Source organism: Gouania willdenowi, chromosome 1 (genome assembly GCF_900634775.1).
Source record: "Gouania willdenowi chromosome 1, fGouWil2.1, whole genome shotgun sequence".
Lineage (NCBI taxonomy): Eukaryota > Metazoa > Chordata > Actinopteri > Blenniiformes > Gobiesocidae > Gouania > Gouania willdenowi.
Genome location: NC_041044.1, coordinates 18,153,865 through 18,180,736, shown reverse-complemented (window position 1 = coordinate 18,180,736; position 26,872 = coordinate 18,153,865). Strand labels below are relative to the sequence as shown.

General features: G+C 38.6%; 1 protein-coding gene across 6 annotated transcripts; it reads left to right on the top strand.

Annotated features, from left to right (window-relative positions):
* The first annotated feature begins 1,804 nt into the window (after positions 1 to 1,804).
* On the top strand, positions 1,805 to 26,733 carry pcm1 (pericentriolar material 1). 6 transcript variants are annotated; one of them, XM_028444747.1, is made up of 40 exons: positions 1,805 to 2,009; positions 3,657 to 3,773; positions 3,955 to 4,203; positions 4,764 to 5,090; positions 7,106 to 7,276; positions 7,735 to 7,824; positions 8,306 to 8,513; positions 9,169 to 9,278; positions 9,374 to 9,644; positions 9,722 to 9,860; positions 10,150 to 10,371; positions 10,491 to 10,657; positions 11,576 to 11,805; positions 11,980 to 12,131; positions 12,276 to 12,405; positions 13,133 to 13,303; positions 13,404 to 13,576; positions 13,683 to 13,889; positions 13,980 to 14,220; positions 15,390 to 15,535; positions 15,637 to 15,836; positions 16,303 to 16,474; positions 16,564 to 16,868; positions 17,025 to 17,186; positions 17,416 to 17,472; positions 17,675 to 17,847; positions 18,587 to 18,718; positions 19,026 to 19,149; positions 19,416 to 19,559; positions 19,671 to 19,768; positions 20,631 to 20,765; positions 20,835 to 21,047; positions 21,147 to 21,206; positions 22,533 to 22,674; positions 22,762 to 22,907; positions 24,525 to 24,579; positions 24,683 to 24,945; positions 25,843 to 25,935; positions 26,032 to 26,155; positions 26,255 to 26,732. In XM_028444747.1, exons 2-40 carry the CDS (start codon positions 3,678 to 3,680, stop codon positions 26,296 to 26,298), a joined length of 6,342 nt encoding a protein of 2,113 aa, XP_028300548.1. In that variant the 5' UTR covers positions 1,805 to 2,009; positions 3,657 to 3,677; the 3' UTR covers positions 26,299 to 26,732. The 6 variants fall into 6 exon arrangements, with proteins under 6 accessions (XP_028300548.1, XP_028300524.1, XP_028300533.1 ...); XM_028444723.1 differs by having other exon boundaries at positions 21,132 to 21,206; XM_028444732.1 differs by having other exon boundaries at positions 1,805 to 2,099; positions 21,132 to 21,206.
* The last annotated feature ends 139 nt before the right edge of the window (positions 26,734 to 26,872 follow it).

Here is a 26,872-nt window from a genome sequence, read left to right as displayed (position 1 = left end):
CATGGTAACTCAGGACAAGTTTAACATTGTGTAGAATCTACAGGAGTGACTGCACAACCCAGATAGCACACATCCGTCTCGCTGATGTCGGCCTCAGATTGTGCGTCGGCATTCTACTCCTAATGCGTCATTTTGTGTGTTTTTTCCCCCAAATCGGTGAAAGCACTTATAAAATTGTAGAACTGTAAAATGTCACCTCCATGAAGCTGTTTTTGTGCTGGGGCTCTTTTGGCTATGCTGCTGAAAATACATTTATGATCATGAACTGTGTCTCTCTTTATTTTGTCCACACATAATAAGCTATTTAGTGGTCGTATATTGTTTTTTTTGTTGTTGTTTGTGTTGTTTTATTCAATATTCCTATCAGATTTAAGTAAATATACTCGGCTATGGATATGGAGATATTTATACTAATTGATTGATTGATTTGAGCAAAATAAAAGTTAATATAAGCTGTAGAGAGGCCGCGCTGAGCATCTTTAATCTATCATCCAAACATCGGCCAAAGTGTGTGTGTGTGTCAGAAAGTAGTAATTTTTACACTGAACAACAGGTATGGGCACTGCTTGGCAAATGTTAGAATTTCCAGTCCTGCCTTTGTGAAACCAAAGGGGTTTATTGCCTGTTCTAAATAAGCCACCTCCTTGGAAAACTGAGTGGACATGAACATGTCAATCACACCTACAGAAATAACCAATCAGATTGTCTCAGATCAGATGTGCTCAATTTAAATTTTGTCATGTAAAAAAATACTTCACCTATCCGTAACTTACCTTGAATATGTTCAAAATGCAATGTTTGTAAGTAACTAAGGTGAGTAATAATAATAATAACATAATGGCGTCTTTCAATTGCAAAATAAAAAAATAAAAAACAAGAATCAACAGAATTAAGTTCATTTGTAGTTCTTAACTCTCTCTCTCTCTCTTTTGGACGCTTTTAAAAAGCGCTGGTGTTTTAATAATAATGTTTGTTCAGTTGTGGATGAAGAGTTGGTTTTCACACACTCTCTCTTTTTTAAAACAAACCGGGTTTTTAATGCATGAGCACTTTAAGCACTTTATTGAATTGAATTGTAAAACTTAATCTGTGTAAATAAACTTTATCTGTGTAAATAAAGTGTTTTGCAAAATTTCAAATCTCTCTCTCTCTCTCTCTCTCTCTCTCTCTCTCAGTTCAATTCAAAACAGCTTTATTGGCATGAGGAAACTGGTTTACATTGCCAAAGCAAGTGTGAGAACCATGTACACATGAAAAAAATAAATGTTATTAATTTTGTGCAAAACAACAAGATTAAAATAAAATAATAAAATCGGAGTTTCATTATATATATATGTAGAACACACTTTACAATTAAGGTATAAATGTTATAAAAGGGAAGGTTATGTACATATATTAATATACATATATATGTATATTAATATTATATATATATATATATATATATATATATATATATATATATATATATATATATATATATATAACGGACATCATTTTGAAAACGAGCTACATCAATTCTTCAATACTATAAAATATGTTAAACTGTTCCATTCAGCCTGTAAACATTTGAAACCTCAGGATAACTAAATGCTTTCCTGCTGTTTTTTGTGCGTGTCGTTTTCTTAGTTCTTTTTCCTTTTATTCTTAGCTATTGTATGTTATCCCTTGCTGTAATGTAAACTGTTGTAATCGCTCATTTGTGTTCTATAAGAAAACCAAAACAAACTAACAAAAAAAAAACACGGTAAAGTGTTTCCGGGGAAATGTGCTCGGAGGCGGAAGTTGAAATGTGTGACTGGCTGTTGTTTAGCACCCCCTGGCGTTGGGATGATGTACATGAGAGAAAGACCACTTTCATTAGTTACTACGGCCGAGCACTCAGCAGATGTTGATATTGAACAGATGGCTCGCAGCGGACGAAAGGAGGGTGTTTAAAACATTTTTTTTTTGGAATCTACAGGAGTTGCTGAACAACGACACTACTTGTCTGTCGCTGACTTCAAATGGTAAAACCAGCACTCGGATTTGGTTAGCTAGCTGTCAGCAAGTGCTGACCAAAAACAACAAATTAACCTTACAGTTTATCGAAGAAAAGGGTAATTATATATGCAGATACATTTTATGTAACATGGTGAAGGCGACATTTTATTTTATTTTTGTTCTGTTTAGGGTTATTTGCTATAACTCCAATCAAGGTATTTAAAGTTTGCACTGCTGTGAGCAGTTTGTGGTGTTGAAGGTAAATTGGTGTCTGACGTCCAAGTTAGTTCGCTAGTATGAACGGCAAAACACAGTTTTATCCTATTTTAGCCACTAGTAGCTTGTTTGTATTATTGTTTATATAGAGCTAATGTTGCTGGTGGTGACTGCATTATAACATTGTTTTCGCAGTGCAGTGAATATTGAAGCACCGTTTCAAATGGTCACCAGTTGGCCCATAACAGTGCTAAGCTAGCATGTTGTAGCCTGCTACCATAGACTGCTGCCGCGAGGCTGAAGTAAAAAAAAAAACTGGTCGGGCTGTTACTATGGCGACGGTTGGAGTGGGACAGGTACGGTTTTTGTACGAAGCTAAGTCGCAAAAAAGCCTTGTATAGGCACACTGCGGTGCTTTTCTGTGGCCGTCGCATCACTTTCTGTGAAGGGAACCCAAGACTGTTTCTGAGTTGTCCGGCTTCAATTCAACAGAAAGCGGTTCTAGAATAACATCTTCCCCGGGAACTGTAGCGGGCCACTTTTTGCCTTGATGGCAGCTAATGCTAGGGATCAGACATAGTGACACTGTTTTAAACTTGTCTGTTATCTGAAGCAGGTGATTTTACCATCTGTTGGTAGACATACATGCATATTATCGTTAAAGGTAGCTTTCACAGCTTAAATTAATGTTCCTTTTAATGTTTATCTCAGTGTTCACCTCCCCCATCTCTGTATAGTTGTATGTTTTCTGCTGCACCCTAACGAAATCTCGACATGGACCCTAGTAACCACACATCATTTTGGCATGTATTTACTATTTAATAATCTAACAAGAAAATAACACTTATTCCACAAACCACTGAATATCCTCTTTGCTAGTTGGATAAGTGATTCATGATCATTTACACTTGAGAGGCTTGTTAAGAAATGTCTCTCCCCATTATTAACAATACAATAGGGTGTATGAAAAAACCCCATTAAAATGTGAAATCTGGATCTGATGTGGATGAAACTTGGTGGGGTAGTCATTGATCAATGAACCAACCTGGCATAATTCACACATTTCATGAAGATCGGTCTATTAAAAAATGATATACATTTTTGAAATTTCGCCTATGATGAGACTATGTTTTTGATCCAGTACCGGTGTATTGATCCGGATCCCTTCCAAAATTTACTGGAATCTTCCATGGTGTAACATCTATTTTGGGTTTAAAAATTGTCAAAATCCATTAAGCACTTTTGATGTAATTCTTCTAACAGACAGACAGAGACAGAGAGACCAACAAATAAATAAATGCTGATGAAAATCAAACCTCCTTTGTATAGGTAATAAACCCTAAAGCAATTGTTTTCTGTGGGTAGATTAATGTAAGGAATTTGCTGTCCATCATTACTGAACTTGGTTTTCAGTGCTTTATGTTAAGTTACCAGTAACTGTTTGTTGTGAATTCCAGCGAGCTGTATAAGACGCTGACATGGCAACCGGAGGTACTCCATTTGATGACAGTGCAGAAGAGCTGCACAACTGGACTGTAACTAATGGCAGTTTGGTGGACAGACTCAACAACATGGTAATGGATGAACATAAAAAATGTATTTGATGGAAAGCCCTTGACTTCATACTTATCACACACTTTCAAATGTATTGTAAACAGTGATTTAAAAAAAAAAAAAAAGTCTATTTGGACATACTCTTTTATGCTTTTGTATGTAATGTGCACATGTGAACGTTGTCTTTGTAATTAATAACAGGATTGGGGTGTGCATCAGAACAAAGCCAACAGATCAACAGAAAAAAACAAGAAAAAGTTGTCGGCTGCGGTGGTGGAAAGCCGACTGACGAATGATATTTCGCCTGAGTCCACCCCTGGGGCAGGTCGAAGGAGAGCTCGGACTCCACATTCCTTTCCCCACATTAAATATTCCACCCAAATGTCTGTCCCAGACCAGGCTGAGCTGGACAAGCTCCGTCAGAGGATCAATTTCACAGACTTGGATGAGGTAAAAATGCTGATCAATTCTGTGTTTTGAGGTACCCTGATTACTTGAACAAGTGCAATATAGGTTATTTTTCCTCATCTGAAACAATCAATTAAAATTGATACATTGTATGCTTGTCCTGTTTGGCCTTTTGCGATACAATTTTTTAGAGCATTATGCAAAGTTTCAGTAAAAAGTTTGATTGAGGTCAACCGTTAACTTGACTAAAATGTCTCATCCTTTTTTTTCTATTTTTAATAAAAAAAATGTTTTAACCTATAATGGAAAAAAAGGTATAAGATGGATGCAATCATATTATTCTTAATAAAATATTTGCGCTATCCAATCATTAAACCAAACATCAGTACAGTGCTAAACAAGCTACTGTAATATTTTTTTTAATAGTTCGGCTTATATTGTTTTGCTGCTTCGTTAATGACAATAAGTTAGAACAATAATTGATTTAAGGTGGAATCATAGATACGTATTTTGATGAGAATATTAAAATAAATCAATCATGATTTCAGAATAATAATTTAATTGCGATTTGTATGAATTGCATTTTTGCTGTTCTTACTCAGAGGAGCGTTGGCAGCGATTCCCAGGGGCGTGTCACAACTGCCAACAATCAGCGTCAGTTGGCTGGAGAGAACAAGAAACCGTACAACTTTCTCCCGCTGCATGTGAACACTAACAAAAGCAAGGAGTTGCTTCCACCCTCCTCCTCTGCTCCAGCCACCCCAGCGATCACCAAGGAGACGAGGAAGCACAGCCAGGGACTCAGGGAGACTTTAACCACCGCCATTCCTACCAAAGAACCTGCAAGACCGGATCGCAGTGGCACAGGAAGAGATCTCCTTGCACTCAGACAACTCGCCATAGCAGAGCTGAGATTAGACAGCAGCCAGGTAAAGTTTGGTTTGTTAAAGCTATCTTTTTTTTAATCTTTTATTACTGATACCTTGTGATTTTGAGCAATGTAAAGAATGGAGAGGTCTACAACTTTATCATCAATTTGTAGATAAACTCTGAAGAGATTATTTAAGGGCAGGCTTTAAGCTTCAGTTTATATTCTATTCACTAACAAAATAGGAGAATTCTGTAGGATTTGTCGCCAATTTTTTATGGCCTAAACACTTAGAGAATTGTATATTTAGCTGTTCCATGGCCAGAAGTGAGCTATTCCAGATCAATAATACATTTTAGGTGTGGTTCAAGTCTGGGTGACAGAGGAATTTGTCACTGCTTCACTGATCGTGATAATAAAGACAGTTAAAAAACACCCCTTAAGAATAAAACTTGGGATGTCCCAATACAACTTTTTCACTTTCGATATGATTTCGATATTGCAGCCTTGGGTTTTATCCGATCCAATATCAGCACGAATCAAACAGCTCTTTTTACTTATTTTGTAGTGTGGAATGTTAGAAAAGACTTGATCAAGTGATGTTACTCAAACAGAGAACAATAGTCAGCAACAGTAGGTATGAGAAAAACTGACCCATTTATTATTAACCAATTGGTTACATACATTTTAACTTTCAACATAATATCTACAGTACTCTACAATTGAATGAATATAATATAATAGACATCGGCGATATTAGACGCTGTCCGATAAAATCAAATATTTGGTTTTTGGCTGATATCGGACCAATGTCAGTATTGGATTGAGACACCTCTAAATAAAACTAAAAGCATATGTGTCAAAGTCAATATTTGGGAGCTTCCACAGCTTTGAAATTCCATCCTATGAACGAATAAGATGAAAGATCTACTTGTGTCTGATTGATGTTCAGAGAACTGTGGAGAGTCACACAGACAAATCAAGAACTTCATTAGAAAAGCATGACAAAGCAAAACGGCTGCAATTTGCTGCACGATGCCTCCAACAACAGAATATTTTTGTTGGTGTTTGGCTAAATGTGATGTCATAAGTTGAAACAATGTTCCTCAGGATTTAAAATTTAGTACTGGATTGGGCTTAGTGTGCGGGATGGATCAGGACTTAAAACATTCTGCAAAAGTAACTCAATAGACAAACAAAGAGAAAGATCTGTGATGGTCAAGTCATACATCTGGTAGATGGTTTGACTACTGGCAAATAAACAGCTAAAGGAGAAAGTTAAAGGCCCTAAAATTATGCAATAAATGAAGACTTGACAGAGTAGCATCTATGTCTTACCAACATGTCTGGTGATATTGGTTTGACTTGTCCGGCTATTGATAATCAATATACTGTTTATGGCATATTTTCTCCTTGGTACATATTTTTGTACCTTTTTCTCCTTTGTATTATAAACCATGAAAAAAAAAGCAACTGGGTATCAATGGCTGGTAGTGCCCCATTGTTTGATTGGTTTTAGGGATTTCATAAGATCCTTAACCCCCACCTGGTCCCAATGGAAAAACAAGTGGCACAATCATTGATTTCTCTTACATTTACTAACATCACATGCTGCTGTTATTTGGTCAGATCAAAAACTAAGGATTTTTATTATGAATTATTGGTGTTAGTACTAGGTTATGAGACCTGATATAGATAATGGATTCATTATTAGTACAGTACATAATTCTACACTTGACCACTTTTCAAAAAGTGACAGTGCAGCAGGCTAATTGTAAAAAGCTGATTATTAGTTTAGTTTTGTTATCATTAAGCACAGTTTTTGTGCTTAATTTGAATGTGTCTAAAACTAGGAAAAGAGAGGGAGAGCTAGTAGTGCTGCTGAAATGAGTCTGTATTTAGGCCAATTTATAAATATGCCACCCTTGGTGCTCACTGAGCTTTCTGCTCTCTCTTTCTGCCCTTATCATGTATTCAGAGGCTGTGCTCTGAATACACAGCATTTTAAACATCTGATTTAGATACTTTAGTTTCCCTTTATTGAACCCCCACCACTTTTTATGTTATTGGTTTTAGGTGGTTGGTAAGGTGATCCAGATTCGGGAGTACATCAGCAAGGCCAGTTCCATGCTTGAAGATCTGATGGAAAAGAACGACGTGCCGGCCAATGTGGAGCGACTCTCTCATCTCATTAACCACCTCAAAGAGCAGGAGCGCTCCTATTTACGCTTCCTGCAGAAAATGCTTGTAAGTCAGCAGTGTTTCTACTTCTAAATGCTTTTGCATGTCTGAATTTGTTGCTTCAGTGTTTGACTGGACAAAGTTTTATTATGTTAAACCACATTGATTGTTTCAGAGTTGAAATGAACATAGTTATGCAGTTGCTTCAGCATGTTTTCTCACTGGCTTCCTGCTTGTGTCTTTAAAAAATAAATAATTATAATAATGATAATAATAATGACTTAGTCTCTAAACCTTTTTATCATTTTTAACTTTTGTCAAATTTCTGTGAAGCAGTTTGATCTGCAATTGAATTTGTGAGAAAGGCGCTCTATAAACAAAGTTTGATTGATTGAATAGGTAAAGAAGTTCCTTTCTTTGGTAGATTTTTCTCATTTCAAAGGTCATAAAAGAGGCCTGATAATGAATTCATGAATAAGTCTTTCTCCTTTTTCAATCATTTGCTGTTCTCTGTGATGCTTCAGGCACGAGAAAATGAGGAAGAGGATGTTGGGACTGGAGATTCTGCAGTTGGCTCAGAGTCCCAGGCAGAAAGCACCTGTCTAAACACTGAGGTTTGTTCTTTTGTAAACATGAGGATGATGATTGCCAGTATTTTCATCCACCGGGTTGAATCATACAAATGTGGTGTAAGAAATAGTTCTCGACAGCAAAGTACTTGATTATTGCTGAATCTTTTTAAAGGTTTGTTACTGCTTCTGGTATTGCTTTGTTAATGACCTTGTCAACATTCCTAAGCAGAGTGATCAGATACTGCTCTGGGCCACTTTGGTGTTTGTTGCACGAATAAAGGTAATCTGAAAATAATGTAGGCTGCATGAAAAAATAATTATATTTACAGTGGAAAAAAACCTAGCAGTGCTACTATGACTTCATTTCTCCAGATTTACGGACAAAATGAAACAAAGCAAAGTGCACCAAAACACTGAGGTTTGATCCATGGTTTGCATATAAAGGCATGTCATCTTTATTGACTGATAATGTAGGTCTTATTTTGTAGTGTTTTTTAAATTTCAAGCGATGTGTTTTCTGTAGACTGGCAGAGCAGGCGCTACAGGCAGTGACCAGAAGGAGGAACTGGATAATCTGCGTAAGCAGCACGAACTGCTGAAGAAGATGCTGGAGCAGCAAGAGCAGCTAAGGGCCCTGCAGGGCCAACAGGAAGCTCTGATGGCCCTACAGGGCCAACGGGAAGCTCTGATGGCCCTGCAGCACAATGCAGAACTCGCTTTTGAAGACAACGGTGAGTCAAATTTCCCAAATTAAAAATCTTTTTTTTTTTTTTTTCTTCTAAAAACAGCAATACCAATTTATGGTCTATCTCGATTAGCTCTGATTAGAGTATATCTGATTTAGATTATACCACATTTCGATAAGTTGTGCTCAAAGTAAGAACATGTTTGAATTTGCACACCGGATGGTTACACTCTGTTCAAATACCTGAGCTGTTTGCTTTTTCTTGCTTACCAATTCCTCTACTGCAGGGCAGAGTTTGTGTGAGAAGCAGACGGGACAAGTACTACAAGCTATAGCTAAACCATTATTTAATTGCAAAATGAGCTTTGAAATAAAGCTATGTTGGTGGGAATTATATTGTGTTTTTCTATATGGCATATGAGAAAACATTGATAGATCTCATATTTTGTTATATCACAGAGCTTTAATTTCTCATAGACAAGAAACCTTCACTTGTTAAGTCAGTAGCTTGTGTCAAATGTTCTTACAATGAAAACATTGTTTGAAACTTGTTCAAATGATCATTAAAAAAATAAAATATCTGGTGGTCCAATATTTTTGTTAAGTTATCTGTTTTTTTCAGCAATTGAGTGAACATTATGTAAAAAAAAACATTTCATTTTTGTCTCTACATTTCTTCTGTCATTTGTTTTTGTTGTCAGTTGTGACGGAAACCACAGGCAGCGTGTCTGGTCTGAGCATCACATCTGAACTGAATGACGAGTTAAACGAATTAATCCAGCGTTACCACAACCAGTTACATGACTCGCAGGTAAAGCCACATAAAAATGCTGCCTTTACCTATTGTATATTTTATAGAATAAGTAAATAAATAGTATAGTAAATATTTTTTTCTCCCTCATGCAGTCCAAAGCAGTGCCAGATAACCGCCGTCAGGCCGAGAGTCTCTCTCTCTCCAGAGAAGTGTGCTGGGCTCGCTCTCCCCAGGCTGTGGGCCCACCTCAGCACAGACCTCTCCTCCACTCGGCCTCCGGCCCACACACTGGTCTCGACACGGGAGCAGCAGCCGCTAGTGTTACACTCACCAAACTGCAGGAACTCCAAGATAAAAAGCAAACTATGGACAAGATCCTTCAAGAGCTGCATTCACTCAGAGATCAGACACTCAACAACTCCCGTAAAAACATTTCATTCATTTAGATTTTTTTATGCCACTCTGAAGTTTTTTTTCACAAGTCTTTTTCTCCATTTCAGGTCGTGGTATGTCCGCACAGTTAAGTGTGAGCATTGGTGGATCTTCAGATGTTTCTTCTAATGGAGCTTCAGCTCCTGTGTCTCGTCATGCTTTGCTTGCTCATCAACATGAGACTTCACATTCTGCCGACAAGCTCAGGTGCACAACCATGACACAAAAATACAATCAGCTCGAAGAAGAGAAATAGGCTCGCCAGCTCCTCATTTGGTGTCGTATAACAAATGGTGGTGTTGTGTTTCCTACAACAACAAACTCTCCTACATGGTTGCCTTGTGACAAGTTTCAGTCTTTGTGTTTCTTGAAACGCTAAATGTCCAATCTTTTAAAGCTTCGATCCAAGAGTGGAACACATTAACATTACATTGTAAGGTAATTGGTTTAATTATTAAATTTAATTGGTGATCATGTTCATTCTTTGTTATTCCAGAAAGCTGAAGGAGGTCCACAAACGTCTGAACGAGCTGCGGGAGTTGGTTCAGTATTACGAACAGACTTCTGACATGATGGTGGATGCGGTCAATGAGAATGTGAAACGAGATGATGAGGAGGAAGAGGAAGACGATGAGGAAAACCCCACTGAGGATAGTTCCATTTTCGAAGCTGTGTTTGACTCGGAGCGAGAGAGTCACAGACCTGTCACCAACATTAGGTGTGTTTGTAACATTTACAAAAGGCTTAAGGAATTGTATTATATAGCTGTCTGATGCATTATTTCCTGTTTGGTCTCAGTGCTAACACTCTAAATGTCACTTTGGTTTATCTGTTCAGAAACTCACAGGGAAGCAGGAACTGGGCTGAAATGAACAGCCTGACGAATAGACATGGCTTGAGGAGCGGCACCTCCAACAACCGCGACGGCAGACTCAACACCGAGTGTGAAATCAACAATCGGTTGGCTGCCAATCTCCGCAGCCTTGCTATTCCCTTAGTCATTGGTACACAAACCTCTGTTGCACCTTGTCATCACACCATCGTCTCAGCCTCTCATTTGTAGCATCTTTTATTTGAAAGTTTTTTTGTAATGAATTCCACTGCATTCTTTTTACAAAGCAATAGTTTTGATATGAGTCAATATCAAGTTTGATTTGATTATTTATCTCAAACAAGCACAAAAAGTTAAAAAGGTACAAATTGATAAAGTGCACGTTCAAGAGGGGGCTAAAAGAAGCAAAGCTTATCAAGTTCACTCCCTTTTACATCATAAAATTTTACAATCTATAAAAACATACCTAATTCATAAATTCTTTTTTTTTATTATTATAAATGAGCACTTAAATACAAACTATCTCGGTAAAATCCTTTTTAAAAGAGGTATACATTTATAACTGTCCAGTTCTCTGAAGCTGATCAAAAAGGTTTGTTTATCGCTGCTTTTAAATTCTTTTATTGTCGTGCATTTTGATGTCCTCACCTAGTTTATTCCATCACCATAAACAGAGATGCACATATTTTTCTTAGAGTTGAACGGATGGTAGGCTGTTTAAAATTATAATTCCTTCTTAAAATATATGTTCCCTCCCTAAACATAAACATTTTTTGGATGTTGCTTGGTAATAATTTATTCCATGCTTTGTACAATATCTGATATGTTTTAAATTTAACTCGTCCCAGAATTTAAAAGGACCTGATTTTAAGAACAATGGATTTGTATGAGCAAGGTACCCTGTATGATGAACTCAACTTATGGCTCTGCTTTGTAAAGTTAGTGCTTCATAAGGCAAAACTCCATCATATAAAGTGTCTCCCAGGAGGAGTTATGCACATTGCGCCACATCACTTGCCTGTTTTTAATCATTTTTAATATGCACTATACTAAAAGAAATAAATGTTTTTGTGACTTTGTTTGCATTCAGAGTGTCAGTATAATAGAAACATCCCCTATGATCCAGTGAAGGATGAGGATGAAGATGAAGAAGGTCTTGGAAATGAAGTGGGAGCCCAGGCAATGGCTCCTGACAGTGAGGCTTCACAGTCCAGTCGGAGGAGCAGCACTGCAAACGATGCACGTCTTTCTCCAAATGGTCAACGCCTGACAGCAAAGCAGAAACTCCGGCAGCTGCAAGAGCTGGTGGCCATGGTTCAGGTGTGGTAGATAATTCATTAAAGTATGAAAATGCTTGGATTTATTTGTCTGTTTTTTAATTTTTATTTCATTTGTAGTAAAAATTAAGTAAATTAGCTTGCAAGGTCTCCTTCATTTTGCACCAGATTTAAAATCTTTCTAGCGGAAATGTTAACCTTGTCTCTTTCTATTCAGAGTGATGACACAGATGCTACCACAGCTAATGAGGATGAAGCTTTAGACCAACAGCCAAATAACACCAGAGGGCCTGTACCTTCTGCTCCTGGGACTTTGAGTTTAGGATGTAACAAAAGTCCCAGAAGTGTATCTCTCTCTACCAAGGCCAGGTATGGCTTCTTATAACGGTCAACAACAGTCCAGTATATATTTGATTTGATCTTTTCTAAAAAAAAAAAAGTCAAAAAATGTGTTTAATGTAGATTAGGTTCAGTAATGGTGAATGAGCATGACACTCCTGCTTCATCTGACAGAGAGAAACTGTATGAGGAGAAGCTGCGTCAGCAGAAGGAGGAGCTAAAGCAGCTCCATGAGGAGCGCCAGAGGCTCATTGAAATCCAAGGCAAGATACAGGATCTGCAGTGGGCTTGTCCTGACTTCCAGGTACTAAATCTCTTCAGTTACACATGTACATATACAAAGATGTTCACAAATGGAACAAATACATGTTTTGGCATTTTTAATATCTTAAAATTAATTAACCTATTTGTTATGATTAAAGCACATCTTAAATCTTACAAAGAATGGTTGGTATTGTGGAATTGTTGCACTTTATAATGAAGTAATGGAACCTTCTCTTTATTTACAAGATATTTTTTACTGTTGTTTGCAGTGATCCAAAATCAGTTCAGTAAAAATTACAGTAGATTTAAAGTCAATAATGGTAGGTTGTCATTTGTTTTCAAGTCTGAAATTAGAAGGTCATACCAGCCTGTCATTGCCCGATCCCGTTAGATCTCAGAAGCTAACAGGTCTGGGATGGGAGACCACTGAGAATTCCAGTCACCTCAGTGGTATCTGTCATTGTGTCCTTGGGCAAGGCACTTCACCCACATTGCCTAGTATGAATGTAGTGTGTGAGTGTTGGTGGTGGTCGGAGGGGCCGATGGCACACTTTGGCAGCCTCGCTTCCGTCAGTCTGCCCCAGAGCAGCTGTGGCTACAATAGTAGTTTGCCACCACTAAGTGGAGTGAAAGAATAATCCCTTAATTCTGTAAAGTGACTGAGTGTCCATCCATTAGTCATTATTGCCATGAAAAGTGGCAATCCAAAGTTCTGTGCCCCAGAAACCTTAAAAAGTTGATCTAATAATTGGGTTCTTCTTTTTCAGTCTTCTGTGTCCAACTCAACAAATCAACAAGGTTTGTTGAAGAAGGCTCCTCTTGCTGTCTCCACTCCTGCTGCTGGTCACAATTCTGCCTCTTCAGCACACAAAACCAACTCAGCTGTGCTGAAACCAACAGCTCCAGAAGCTGCTATTTCCTCAGTCACTGACAAAGAGGTGAAGAACTTAGTGCTGCAGATTCAAAGACACCTGACATGATATCTTTTTATTTGTTAATTTTTTGTCTTTTTATTTATTTTTTTCTCACCCCCAACAGCTTTGGTCGGAAATGCGTCGCCACCAGATGTTGAGGGAGGAGCTGCGGCAGCGCAGGAAGCATTTGGAGTCGCTAATGGCAGAACACCAGAGACGTAGCGGACATGAAGGCTCACCCAGCCGCATCGAAGACCAGGAGGGCATTGGTACACCCTCACAAACAGTCTCAACAAGGTTTGCTTTGATTCAGTGTTGGAGTTCTTCACATATTCTCTACATGAGACAGCAGCTAACCATACGTCATATCACAACCTGTTTGTTTTATTTTCTTCATTTTCAGGACAGTGGCGACCTGGGGCTCCACTCCATGCTGCCACGATGATGATACTAATGAAGAAGAGGAAAATGGTGATGAGCATGAATATCGCTCTGAGATTAGTGAAGAGGCACAGGAGGTGTGTACAGAAAGTAGCTCCGATGAGGACATACACGACTTTTCACAAAACAGGAACCAGAGCTCATACAGCAACAGGAAAAACCAAGAAAGGTGTGAATAATTGTTTACACAAATATCAATATTTATAGCAGCACTAATGCTTATTATTGGCTCTAATAAGTTATGTATGTTTGTGTCCAGCAACTTGCAACCTCCAGAGGCATTTTTAGGGGATGTTAGCGGGTGTCTTCATAACAAGGCCAGGCAGCAGCAGTCTACGACTCAGCATGGATCAGCACAAAGACAGGAGAACCTGCGCTGGGCTTCTGAGCTCTCTGTTGCTGAAGGTTCTTCTTCTCACTGGCAGGAACAGATCAGCAATTTACAGAGTCAGCTGGACTTCAGCTCCAGCATGTGTCAGACACTCATGCAGGACCAGCAGGTCAGTGCACTCGCACACATGTAGGATGATGGCGTTGATAATGGCGGTTAGGTTCAGGGTTAGGGTCAATTACAACTTTCCTTTACAATTACGATTCAATAATTCATGATCAATTAAAACAAAATTATGATTATGGTGACTGGTATTTTTTCCAATTACGATTTAAATTATAAATATAATTTTTCCACTGAAAGTCGATTACTATTACATTCTCAATTACCAAAGTTCCAAATCAATTAATCACAATTCAATTTCAGAATGTCTGTTATTATTTTTTTTATTATTATTATTATTATTATTATTAATAATAATAATAATAATAGTAATTTTACTAGAAGGGAGGACTGGGCCATTTGTGCCTATACTTGCGTTTGACACGCTGTAGACACCAGGGTTGGGGTCAAGTACATTTTTAAATTACAATTACATCTTCATTTATCCATACAACCTAATTATGATTACAGTGACTGGCATTTTCCCCAATTACAACTAAAATTATAAATTTTTGCCCCTGAAAGATTACAATTACATTCTCAATTGTTCATAATAATAATAATTAATCACAGTTCCTGACCCTTTGATAAATAACCCCAAAAAACATGACCTTCCTCTTGTGTTAGCTTTCTGTTAGCATCTCTTATTATAGTCTTAAAGCAGCTGTAAAATACACTAAAAATATTAGTTTTCATCCATTTTGTTTCTCATCTCTTGGTTTCCTTATCAATGAATATATTGGTATTAATATTCTTGGTGTGGCCGTCTGAGCCTTTTTTTTGTCAGTATACCCTTCGATTTCAATTTATTTGAAAAAATAAATAAAATGATACTCAATAGAACTGACAGGTAGTCGGAAAACTTGATCTGAAACATATTTTAATAATTAGCTACCTTTGTGTACGCCATAGAACTCTAACATGAGAATTTCCATATCAATTACAATTACAAATTCATTTATCTGAACTTGATTACAATTAAATTACGATTACAACAGCAACAGATGTTTTCAATTACAGTTACAATTATAGTTACGCCATACAGTATTTGTAATGATCAACTACGCGATTACAATTATAATTGACCCCAACCCTGGTGAGGTTGGACCCTTTTTGTTTCAGTTCATCAGGTCCATGAAAAACCAAACACTGTTCTTGTTGATCTCACATCCACAGACGCTATCATACATGTTGCAAACGCTTCTGACTGGTCAGTTTAGCGTGTTGCCCAACAATGTATCATCACCTCAAGTCATTTTTGTTATGCACCAGCTCAACCAGTGCTACACCCAGCTGGCATGGCAGCAAAACAACGTCCAAAGGTACATAAAACCAGGCCAAGAGTGGATGGACTCAACTCTTTTATTATCAAGTGCCTTTGCTTTTTCATTCTTAAAATTCATTTTGTTTTTGTCCCTCTCAGGCTCAAGCAGGTACTGAACGACCTTGTTCGACAACAGCAGCTGCCACCATGTTCTTCCTCAGCTGCAGGTTGGCAGACACAGAAGAAGGAACCCATTTCTGGCCCCTTTCTCTCCCCTGGAGCCTTTGCCTCTTTTTCCTCCACCCAGCAACCTCCACCCAACAACCTGCCACCCACTGGCCTGTTCCCTTTCCCACACAGTACGATGCACATTTCATTAGCTTCTTTTTACACTTTATTTCTAAAAACAGTGGTTTAGAGTGTTGTTTAGTTGTTTCCTATGGCTGTGGCACATTATGATATGCTGCCATAGACAAACAAAATGTAAAACTTATTGAAGGTTCAACTTTACACGGCTTTAACATTTGAAATTGATATGCAATTGAATTATTATTATTTTTTTTAAAAATCAGACAAGGGCAACTGGGGGCCACGGGGGGGGGGCATTGGTCTAATTGTGTGCAGCCCCCAAAACAACATCTGGAAATTGTAGTTGAAGAAGTACATAATATACAAAATTACATAAAAAAAATCCTAAATGAAAACAAACTCTAAAAATGAGAGAATACACAAAGCAACTCCGAAAACACACAAAATCCGACCTCTGACTTGCTGCCTTTTTGTTCATCCAATCAAACCACTTCTCTTGTTTGTTTCTGTTTGAAGGTCTGAATGTAAACCCAGTGTTCCCTGCTGCTCCTGGGGGATTTGCTCCAACAGTTACTGAACAGCCCAGCGCTGTGCGTCAGAAGGACCACAACGTTTCACTGAAAACAGAATACATGAGTTTTCCTCCTCCCCTGCAGCGCTCTCCTCTCAACACTTCAACAGATAGACGGTGTGCCCATCAGCTTTGCCTGAAGCTAAATACCTGTGTATGTGCCAAACATTGTTGTTGTTCATGTTTTTCTTTCATGATTATTTCAGACCGGCTGGCTTACTTAATACCTCGCAGACAAACAATGCACTTCACCATCTCGCCTCAAAATCAGAGCCCCAGGAGTCTCTGTCTTCATCCCCGATGTATGCTAACTGCCGCTCACAACCTCAGGACTTTGACAAAGTGTCCGAGGGAAGCTTCAGCAGTATGCTTGATCCTGTTGATCCCTCCACCATTACAAAGACCTTTAAAACTGGTCGCAAAGCCTCTGCACAAGCCAACCTGGCATCCAGAAGCAAGACTCCAAAGAGCAGACGGAGGAGGAACAAAGGTCACAGCAAAACATGTGAAGGTGACATTCCGACATCGATGTAGCATTCTGCTTTAGTCAGCCATGTTTTAGGAGTTTTTGAGAGTCTTTTTTTATTACGTACTGACTGCCTTTCCAGCAAAACTAATCAATGCTTGATGACAGAAATAATTTAGAATACTGTTGTTACTTTCCAAGGTCATGAGAGTGACAGTGTGAGCAGCAGTGCAGAGCTTGCCCAGCAGAGGGCAGTCCTGTCCCATCACAAAGACCAAAACCAGAGTCTGTTGGATAAGCTCACCCAAGAAAAACTGAAAAGCAAAACCAAGCTGGGGAACAAGCGAAACGACCTCTCCTCTGGTACGCTCTGAACTATACATGCTCCGTCAGGCCTCGTTTACTTTGTCCGTCCTTTTACATTTCACTATTCATATTTTACCACCCTTTTCACTTTAATGCCAAGTATTCTTTTTATTAGGAATTCAACATCTTGTTTCTTTTTCTTACACATTTTTTTAGTCATGATCTTGTTTTACTTTTGACTTTGAGTTAATTTTTGTTATGACGTTTTAATGTATCTTACTCACAGCCTATGCTTGGAGAACACCCTTCCTATCTAACAGAATTGCATGCACAGAAGCACCAGGTAAATGCACCCTGCATCTTTTTGTAACTACGTCACCTCACCATTCCATGCATTTCTCTTTGTTTCTTATTCACAACTAAACTTAAGTTTGTCTATCACAGAGGATTCTCACTCTTAAATAAATGAGCAGTTTTTTTAATTTTCAAATATTTTCTTTCACTCAATAGTTGGGGTTAATTGCATATGCATTTTTTATTTCTAGATGCCAGCAGTGACTTCTCACTGTTTGAAGCACTGAGGGAGACCATTTACTCTGAGGTGGCCACACTGATCTCCCAGAATGAATCACGACCCCATTTTCTCATCGAACTCTTTCACGAGCTGCAGCTCCTCAACACAGACTACTTACGCCAGAGGGCGCTCTATTCCCTCCAGGTATGTAGAGTTGCCTTTTATGCTCAATATATTTAATAACCCAGGTGGTTATGACGCCAATATGGTGCAGACCAGGTAATACCTCTGCTAAATTAGTTAACTTGTTCACTTGACAGATAATAAGCATCCTCTTACAAATGGATTTCTCAATTACAATTTTTTTTATTGAAAGATAAATTCAAAAAATGAATAATGGTTGGTAATAAAATATTATTCAACATATATTCAGCTTGCAACTACAATTGAAAGTCAAAGACAAGCAATCAAACAAATCTTGTTTTTGACCGATTGGTAACAGAATAAGTGACAGGGTTTTGCATGGTGTCCTCGCTACTCACTTTTTCCTCATGTCAAATACACGTTTTAGTGTGTGAAAGAAAACAGCACATTATTAGAAAATCAACAAATGATGAATGAAAAAAGATCGACGTTTTCCAAAGTCTCATCAAAATTATGGCAAAAAAAATGAAAGTTGTAAAATTAGTCATAATAGTTTCTTACTTGGTATTGATAGAAATTCCCACAGGGGAAAAAAATACAGTTAATAAATGCTTGCTGTGGTAATCTTAAAGGGACTTCACATGCTTAAGAAACAATAGTGATGCGCAGGGCAGGGAAGAAAAGGGTGGAGATGCTTTTTTGGAAATCTAATAAATAAATAACAATTCATATTGGTCTTTTTAATTGATTTAATAGTTTAAATACCTGTTGTTAATTGTTACTCCTCATGTCCTCACAGGACTTGGTCGCCCGACACCTGGCTGAGAAAAGTTCAGCTCAGGAGTGTTTGGTCAATCTTGGTCCTGGAGCTTGGGCTGCTGGTTCTCAATCTGAGCTCACACCCAGTGAGAGTCTGACTACCAGTGATGCAGTAAGATACCTGTTATTGTTATATAGCTGCACCTCACACTGTGACTTTTACTTGTAAAGACTTTGTTTCGAGCACTTGTTACCTTTTCTCCACACTTTTCACATTTTCTAATCTACATCTCCTAAACTTTTCTTTACTTGTCTCTTTTTTTCTAAATTTAAATTTTCACCCCATCCCTTTTGTTCTAAATATGACCTATGAAAAACATATTTCTTAAAGCTTGTTCCACTTTACTTTTTCATTTTTACACGTAAATAAGTGATATTCAATGAGTTGTGCCTGTTCCACGTTGCTTGTGCTATTGCAGGAAGTGGCAGAGCGGAGTCTCTCTCTGAGCGTGATGAAGACGAGGGCTGAGGCAGATTCTGTGGATGAAGACAGCATCATGTCAACCTCCTCCAACATGGAGCCATTTGCCAATGAGGAACTTGGTAAAGTATTCCTCAATCACACATTTCACTGTGACAGACAGGCCACTTCTCATCATGTGTGCATAATGATCAGCTTATAGCTTGAGACTGCAGCAGAGGTGGTAGATGTTTGTCCTCTTTTCTTCTTCTGGCTTTTCAATGCTCACCAACTCTTTTCCACTCCTCAGCATCAAAGCTTTCAGGGCCTGTTAAAGCAATGTTAACCTGGTGTTTCCTCTATCCTGCTCATGTGTCTTCCTGCTCTCCTGTCTGTGCTGCTCTGACAGGCACTACAGTGATTCATTTAGACAAAGCGTTGGCCAGGATTAGAGATTATGAGCGCACAAATCTTAAAGCTGGGCCTAACCGCTTCAACAACAGCAATGCAGCTGCAGTCCACTCTGAGGCCTCCAATGCTGCTAAAGTAGAAGGTACACAATGAGACTGTGTCTGTCTGAGCATTATTAGCAGAAAGCAGCAACACTTCCAATTGTGGTAGCGTTTGTGTAAAGATTGACTCTCTATGTACGGTATGTGAGCAGAGGGTGGAGCCGGCGGCGTTCACTGTCCTCAGATTGACACGCAGCAGCTGGATCGTGAAATTAAAGTCATCATGGCGGAAGTCATTCCATTCCTAAAGGTAAGACGGACAACTAGGAAAAACTTAGGAGAGGGTTATTTTCAGAATGTCTGTTGTTATTATTATTATTATTATTATTATTATTATTAATAATAAAAATAATAATAATAATAATGATTTCACTGGAAGGGAGGACTGGGCAATTTGTGCCTATACTTGTGTTTGACCCTGTGTAGACACCAGGGTTGGGGTCAAGTACATTTTTAAATTACAATTACGTCTTCATTTATCCATACAACCAAATTATGATTACAGTGACTCATTTTTCCCCAATTACAACTAAAATTACAATGATTTTTCCCCTGAAAGTCAATTATAATTACATTCTCGTTTACTAAATTTTAATAACAAATAATCATAATTGCTGAGCCTGAAATAATTAACCCATAAAACGTAGCCACCCTCTTGTTAGCTTTGTTAGCATCTTTTATGATAACAGGTCAGTTTTGACCCATGTCTTAAATCAGCTTTAGAATATACAAAAACAATAATCTATCATCTGATTTGTTTTTTATCTCTTGGTTAACTTGTTAGGCTTCCTAATCAATGGAAATATAGGCCTTAATGTTTTTCTGTATGGCCTTCAATTTAAATTGTTTTTTCAAGAAAAGTGACAGGTAAACTTGTCATGAACATATGATTAACTACATAGGTGTAAGCCATAGAACTGTAGCAAGGTTCTCAGAACAACTACAACAATTGTAGTTAATTTTTTTCAATCACAATTATGCCATAATTGTAATTAATTATCAATAATTTACCCCAATATTCTGTAATAAATGTATACCAGCTTTTCTTGACATTGTTTACCTCTAAATGCACTTTACGAAATGATTTTATTTACTTCATTATTTACTTTCAGGAGAACATGGATGACGTGTGTTCCCCTCAGCTGCTGACGTCTGTGCGGCGCATGGTTCTCGCCCTCACGCAGCTACATGATGACGGCAAGGAGTTTGTGCATTTCTTCCACAGAGAGCTGGGAGGCATCCTGCAGGTGTGACTCCATCCTTTATCTGCTCCAATCTTTCAAAACCTCCCATCTGACACTTAGTCTGTGGTCCAGGAATCTCTCAGTAAGTTCCTGGGGCGCACCCTGAAGGACTGTGGAGAGGACCTGCTGGTGGCGATCTCAGAGATCCTCTTCAATGAGTTGGCCTTCTTTCGGCTGATGCAGGACTTAGACAGTAGCAGCAGCAGCAGCAGCGTGGCCTTGGCTGTTAAACACTTAAATGAGAAGAGAGATGTGCAACTCCATAAAGCTAGGAATACTCAGAAGGTCAGTTGCATACTGTGTTTATTAACTAATCTTTAGTTAAATTTTTATTAATTTTCATCATGCTAATGACCTTGTTTGCTAAAGTCTCCGTCCAATCAGGAGAACACAGCAGACGGAGGGAATAAACCACTTTCTCCTCCCGACACGGATGAAGGAAAGGTATGTGGACTGGAGAGAAAAGAGAAAATCACATACTAATGTACTACTAAGTCTGACGTCAAAATGAGTACGTTATAGTATGTAGTGCGTTCACATTAGATAGTGTGGAAAGATAGAGTACACAAGAAATACCTGGTTGTATACTATATCGGGACGTTTTTCAAGTATGCACAGTGGGCACAGTAGTCATACTCAACCATGATGCATTGCGAGTGGAATGTAAAATCATCCTGGGACCAGCTTCAAGCTAAAAGTCAAACATCCCCTTGTCAAAACAAAAGCACCTCTTCTTGTCTTCCATTAGTTTTTAACGCTTTTGTAATAGGGCTCTTGTTTTGAAATCTCTGAAATGTCAGCATGAAATGTGTTTCTGTGAGTTTTTAATGGATCAAATGAGTTGATTTTCTACTTGATCACTTTCTGGCCTTAAATGTTTTCAGAACTTTCAAAGGTGGAGAATCAACAGAGATATTAAGCCTCAGTGTACTTCAGGTTTTTGTCGTAGTAGGTTCCAAATGCATCTTGGGAAACTTTGAAAGTATACTTAAGTGGGAACGGTCATCATCCTAAGTTTGAATTTTATTACAATTTCAATTAGAATTTTTTTTATTTCTGCAGTTTTCAGGAAAACAATAAACAGAACAAACATCACTCAGTTGTCTAATCAGCCCAACGGGTGTAGAAGCTTATACACACCTACCCCATCACAGTACACAAAACAAGGCTCTCCTCACTATACTCATAGTATATAGTAGACAGCAGGTTGGGATCAATTATAATTGTAATTGCATAATTGGTAATTAATAACAATTATGATGTAATTATAATCGGAATTGGAAAAATCTGTTGCTGTAATTGCCGTGGAAATTCTATAAAAACTGTTTTTTACAATTTAATTAAACGCAAAACTATGGGCAAAACAAATGATTATCACCTTATATGCACTATTCCTGTCGTTAGAGATAAGGAGGAGAGGAAAGTGACTTAGCAGCTTAACACTCCGGTCAGTGTTTGAAGCAGCTGATCTCCGCTGCTGCTGCTGTGATAAACACACAGCCTGAAGCACTGAGACGGACTCACAATCACAATAGCCGCTCCAGTAGGCTCCAAAACAGCCCGTTTTTTAGAACTGCTCGGAAAGTGACTTTTCAGAGGCTAAAACTTTGGAAAAAAGGCAAGTTTGGGAAAATAAACCTCAAATAAATACTATGTTGTTGGCGTTCTTAGAACAAATTGAGAAAATTGCATGATATAGGACCTTTATTACTCTTTGAGTTTGTAGTGCATAGTGCCATTTCAAACACAGCCTGTGACTTCCTCTGACAGGAAGAGGATGAAGCGGAGCAGGAAGGAGCTGCTGCCTTCCAGCTTTACCTGCAGACTGACACTAAAACCCACTGGAGCAGTCCCACCTCAGAGGGTGACGATGAGGAGGATGAAGATAGCCAGGGGGTGCCTCTGTCAATCAGTGAGTGAAAGTTTGTGGGCGGGGTTTGAATCACATGGTCATCATCACTCTTCAATCCATGGTGGTGTTGTGTGCGTTGCTGCTCAGGTCTTTCTAAGGCAGAGGTTCAGGCCCTGACCAACTACGGCAGTGGAGAGGATGAGATGGAGGAGGAGATGGAGGAGTTTGATGCTCCACCTGTGGATGTTCAGACATCTTTACAGGTTTCTGCAGATGGATACGCAGAACAGAAGGTCAGGCTTCCAGCCAGGGTTGGGGTCAATTATAATTGTAATTTAAAAAAAAATATATTGCTGTCGTAATTGAGTTTAGATAATTTACTTTGTAATTGTAATTGCTGTGAAAATTCTATAAAATTGTCAATTATAATTTAACACAAAACTGGGGAACCATGTTACAGTTTTATGTTACATTTCTACATGTATGTCGTTAACAGTTAATAAAAGATGTTTCATATCAAGCTTTCCCACATTTTACCATTTACATTTTTTTTTTAATCGACACAAAAAGGCTCAAACGCCCCCACCGAAAATATAAGAACCTATATTTCCATTGATTAGGAAGCCTCACAAGGTAATCAAGAGATGGGAAATAAATTAGATGATAGATGTTTGTTTTTAGTGTATTTTACATAGGGCTGGGATAACTGATTATTTTTTAAATGATTAATTTTGCGATGTGTTGATTTGCATAGCTAAAATGAAAAAAAAAATGAATTCCTTAACATTGCAATATATGTTTATGTTGCTGATCTCACGGCGGGTGTTTTCTCCTTGTCAAGTTGACGCGCTGTCATACGGTCACACCCGGGATGAAGGAGGGTTACGGGGAACAGCTGCCTTTGACGAACGAGTGCGTGTCTTCACTGCCTTGCACTTTTGAAACTCGAAGGAGCCATTTGCGTTGAGGCTGGGATACACTGTGCGATTTTTTTTTTCAATCGTTTTACTCAGCTCCAGCTCAAACTGTGCGACTCAGACGCAGAGCCCGAATGCGACTGCTCACACTGTACGTTCATACACGACACTTCGGGGTCTTGTTTCCTGAAATGCAACTTACAACTTAGAAGAAGAAGAAGAACACTGAAGCGTCGCCATTAAAACAGACGAAGAAGAACAACCCAGAAATGGAGAGACGCTCACAAATCTCAGCAAAAAGAACTTTAAAAAAGAAAAGACGGCGATGTGATGGACCAGTAGCTGACTGGACAGACGTGGGAATGACAGTCTGTGAATTTTACAGCGGTCCTACGATATTCTCGCACGTGCAGTGTGAGCGTCTACAGTAAGCCGGTCCGTGGCACTGCTTCAACTGTGAGATACCCTCACAAGGAGCTCACTCACGAGGTGCGACTCGTGAGTGGTCGTGAGGTGTTAATGGCTTCTCGTGACCCCATGTATACTACACGATGCACGACACACGATCTAGCAGAGACTCGCACGATCCCACAAAATAGTCGCACAAGTCGAAAATTGGCTCAAAATGGGCCAAAAATTGCACAGTGTATGCCTGCCTTTAGTTATTCTCTGGCGCCGCCATCTTTGTTTTGGTCACCATCGATTACGTCAACGCGTTGTCCCGGCCCCAAGTTTAGAGCTGATTTAAGACCTGTTATCATAAGAGATGCTAACAGAAAGAGGGAGGTGAACTTTTTTTACATTAATTAATGCAGGCTCAGTAATTGAGAACATAATTGAATTTGACTTCCTGAGGATAAATTTTTTTTTTTTTTTTATTTAATTGTAATTGGAAATAATGCTGGTCACTGTAATTGTTATTGAATTGTAATTGAACATGGGTATCTGAAAAGTGTAATTGTCCTCAACTTGTGTTGCTGTGTTGTGTTCCAGGGCAGAGCTGAAGGAACTGCAGAAATAAAACCAGAGCAGAAGGATCCACAGACTGGTACTGATGGAGTTACTAATGTTTCCCTCCAGCAGCAGAGTTTCTCTGTGATATGTAGTTAACCTCCCACTACTTCATCCCAAACTTTCCTGTTTGCACACAGAAATCATCCGATCCTCTGGGACTGAGCAGTCAGTGGAGCACCGGAGCCTGGAGGAGGAGGAGCAGCAGCAGCAGCAGCTAGAAGAAGAAGAAGAAGAAGTTGTAGAGGAAGACAATGACAATAATAATGAGGAGAAGAATAATGCTGATGCAGTTCCAGGCTCAGGAGGAAGCTCAGAAGACTCTCACAGTCAGGGTTTTCCCAAAGATCCTCCAGCATCCAGCAGCCCAGACTCTGACTCGCCTGTCATGATCAATGTGGAGGTAAGTTCAAACAAGAAAGTGCTGATGTAGTATCCAGTATCCAGACCAGACTAACAACAATTGGTAAGAAGAGAAACTAAAGTCATCTGGCAGCGACAGCCTTACAGTGTAAGTTAAATACATGAATAGGAAGAACAACAACAGCATTATAGGAGCACCTCAGCCTGAAAACATCAGTGTGTGTGTTTGTGCTGTTCCTTTGTTTTTCACTTTTTTTTTTTCTCTCTTTAGTAAAAAACATGAGAAAACACATTACAGAACCTTCCTTCACAGATATACAGGATATACATGACAGTGTGAGGAAAACATAAATAAGGAAAAACATGTTTGGTCCCAGAAAATAAACAAATCAATAGATGGATAATCAACACATTACAGCAGAGTTTAGGTGTCCTTTCAGTTCCACAGGTATTTTTCTATAGGCAACTGTTCACTAATAAAGACCTTAAACCTCAACTGTGACTTTGCAGTTAAAGCCTCTATTCCATACACATGCTCACTTTCTGTTTCCACTGTTGATGGCTGTGAATTCCTCCTCACTATTCTCACCATTTTCCTTATACAGTATGTAGCTGGTGCTTTTGATCTGAACACGTCTTCAAATTAAAAAAAAAAAAGAGCTGGCTAGGAGTGTACAGTAAATCAACTCCCAGAAATGTATCAATATGTCTTCACACCCTTCTAGAAAGGAATCAAAAATGGTTAATCCCAAAATCTATGTGAATGGTTGCCAACCATTCCACAGTTTTCTCCAACATGTTATTGCATCTGAAAAACACACACAGGCTCACTGTGTGTTTTCTGTCTGTAGATGCAGCTGCGATGGAAAACCATTACCTTTAAAACAAAATAAATAAAATAATGTAATATATGTTGATGTCTATATTTTGTTTTCAGGAGGTTAGTTCAGGTAACACGAGCCAAAAGTCTGACGAGGATGACTTTGTTAAAGTAGATGACTTACCGCTGCAGCTCACCGTCATGTGCCAGGTGCGTCTTTTTCATCCAGAATTGGGGGTAAAACCTGCAATAAGCCTTTCAAATACGTGTAATTTTATACCGTGTGCGTGTGTGTGTACACACTAGGAGGAGCTTCAGAAAAGGATTGTGGAGGAGCAGCAGAATAACAACTTGTCTGCAGAAATCCTCAATGGGAACACTGAGCACCTGACGGGGCTGGCAGGAAGTGCACAAGCCCTGAAGGAACCAGGTATGACACAGACGCACGTGTGTTTGTGTATAACAAAGCAAAGCAGCTTGTTTAGTCCACTGAACGATAATACAAAGTGCTGTTTTTCTGTTTTTTTAGAGGCTGTTGTTGACCAGAATCTGTTAGGAATGGTTGAGGAATGACTTCCTTCCTGCTGGTTTTGCAAACATAGTCACTTCATTGTTATTCTTTCTGTCTGTTAGGTATGAGTTTTTATTAAACTCATGACTCTCACACTCACACATCATACTAGTTTATTTACTTCCTGAATGTTTGATGTGTTTGATTATCCAGGTGGGCCTGTTCTTGGCCTCTATGCTGCTGATCATTAACGGTGTAGTTTGTTCTCCAAGCGTTAGGTACTGTGATCCTTTTCAAATGTTTCTTTCTCTGTTCTGGGATAAGTTTGATGGAAGTTTTTATTTTATTTTTTCTTTGTTTATTGCATCTTTTGTGCACTTGGTTCCTGATTTTAACATTTATTTGAGAGTTTGCATAAAAGTTTAATAACTACAGTTCCTGTAAAAGTTAAAGCTTTTGCCTCGAAGTTAGATTTAATCTCTGCATTGTTCTGCTAATGCTGAGTCATCAATAATTCCATGTTCAATAAAATGTTGACTACTGTATCGAATTCTAAGTAATAAACTGCTTTCATTAGGCTGTTGTGCTTTCCTTTACATAAACTACAATGTTTTCACTAGTGTCATAAAATCCAAA

Coding starts and splice junctions, on each gene's coding strand:
- pcm1 (XM_028444723.1), top strand. CDS start 3,678: ATGGCAACCGGAGGTACTCCATTTGATGACAGTGCAGAAGAGCTGCAC. Junction 14,221..15,389: donor CACTCATGCAGGACCAGCAG/GTCAGTGCACTC, acceptor TCACATCCACAG/ACGCTATCATACATGTTGCA. Junction 16,475..16,563: donor AACACTTCAACAGATAGACG/GTGTGCCCATCA, acceptor TGATTATTTCAG/ACCGGCTGGCTTACTTAATA.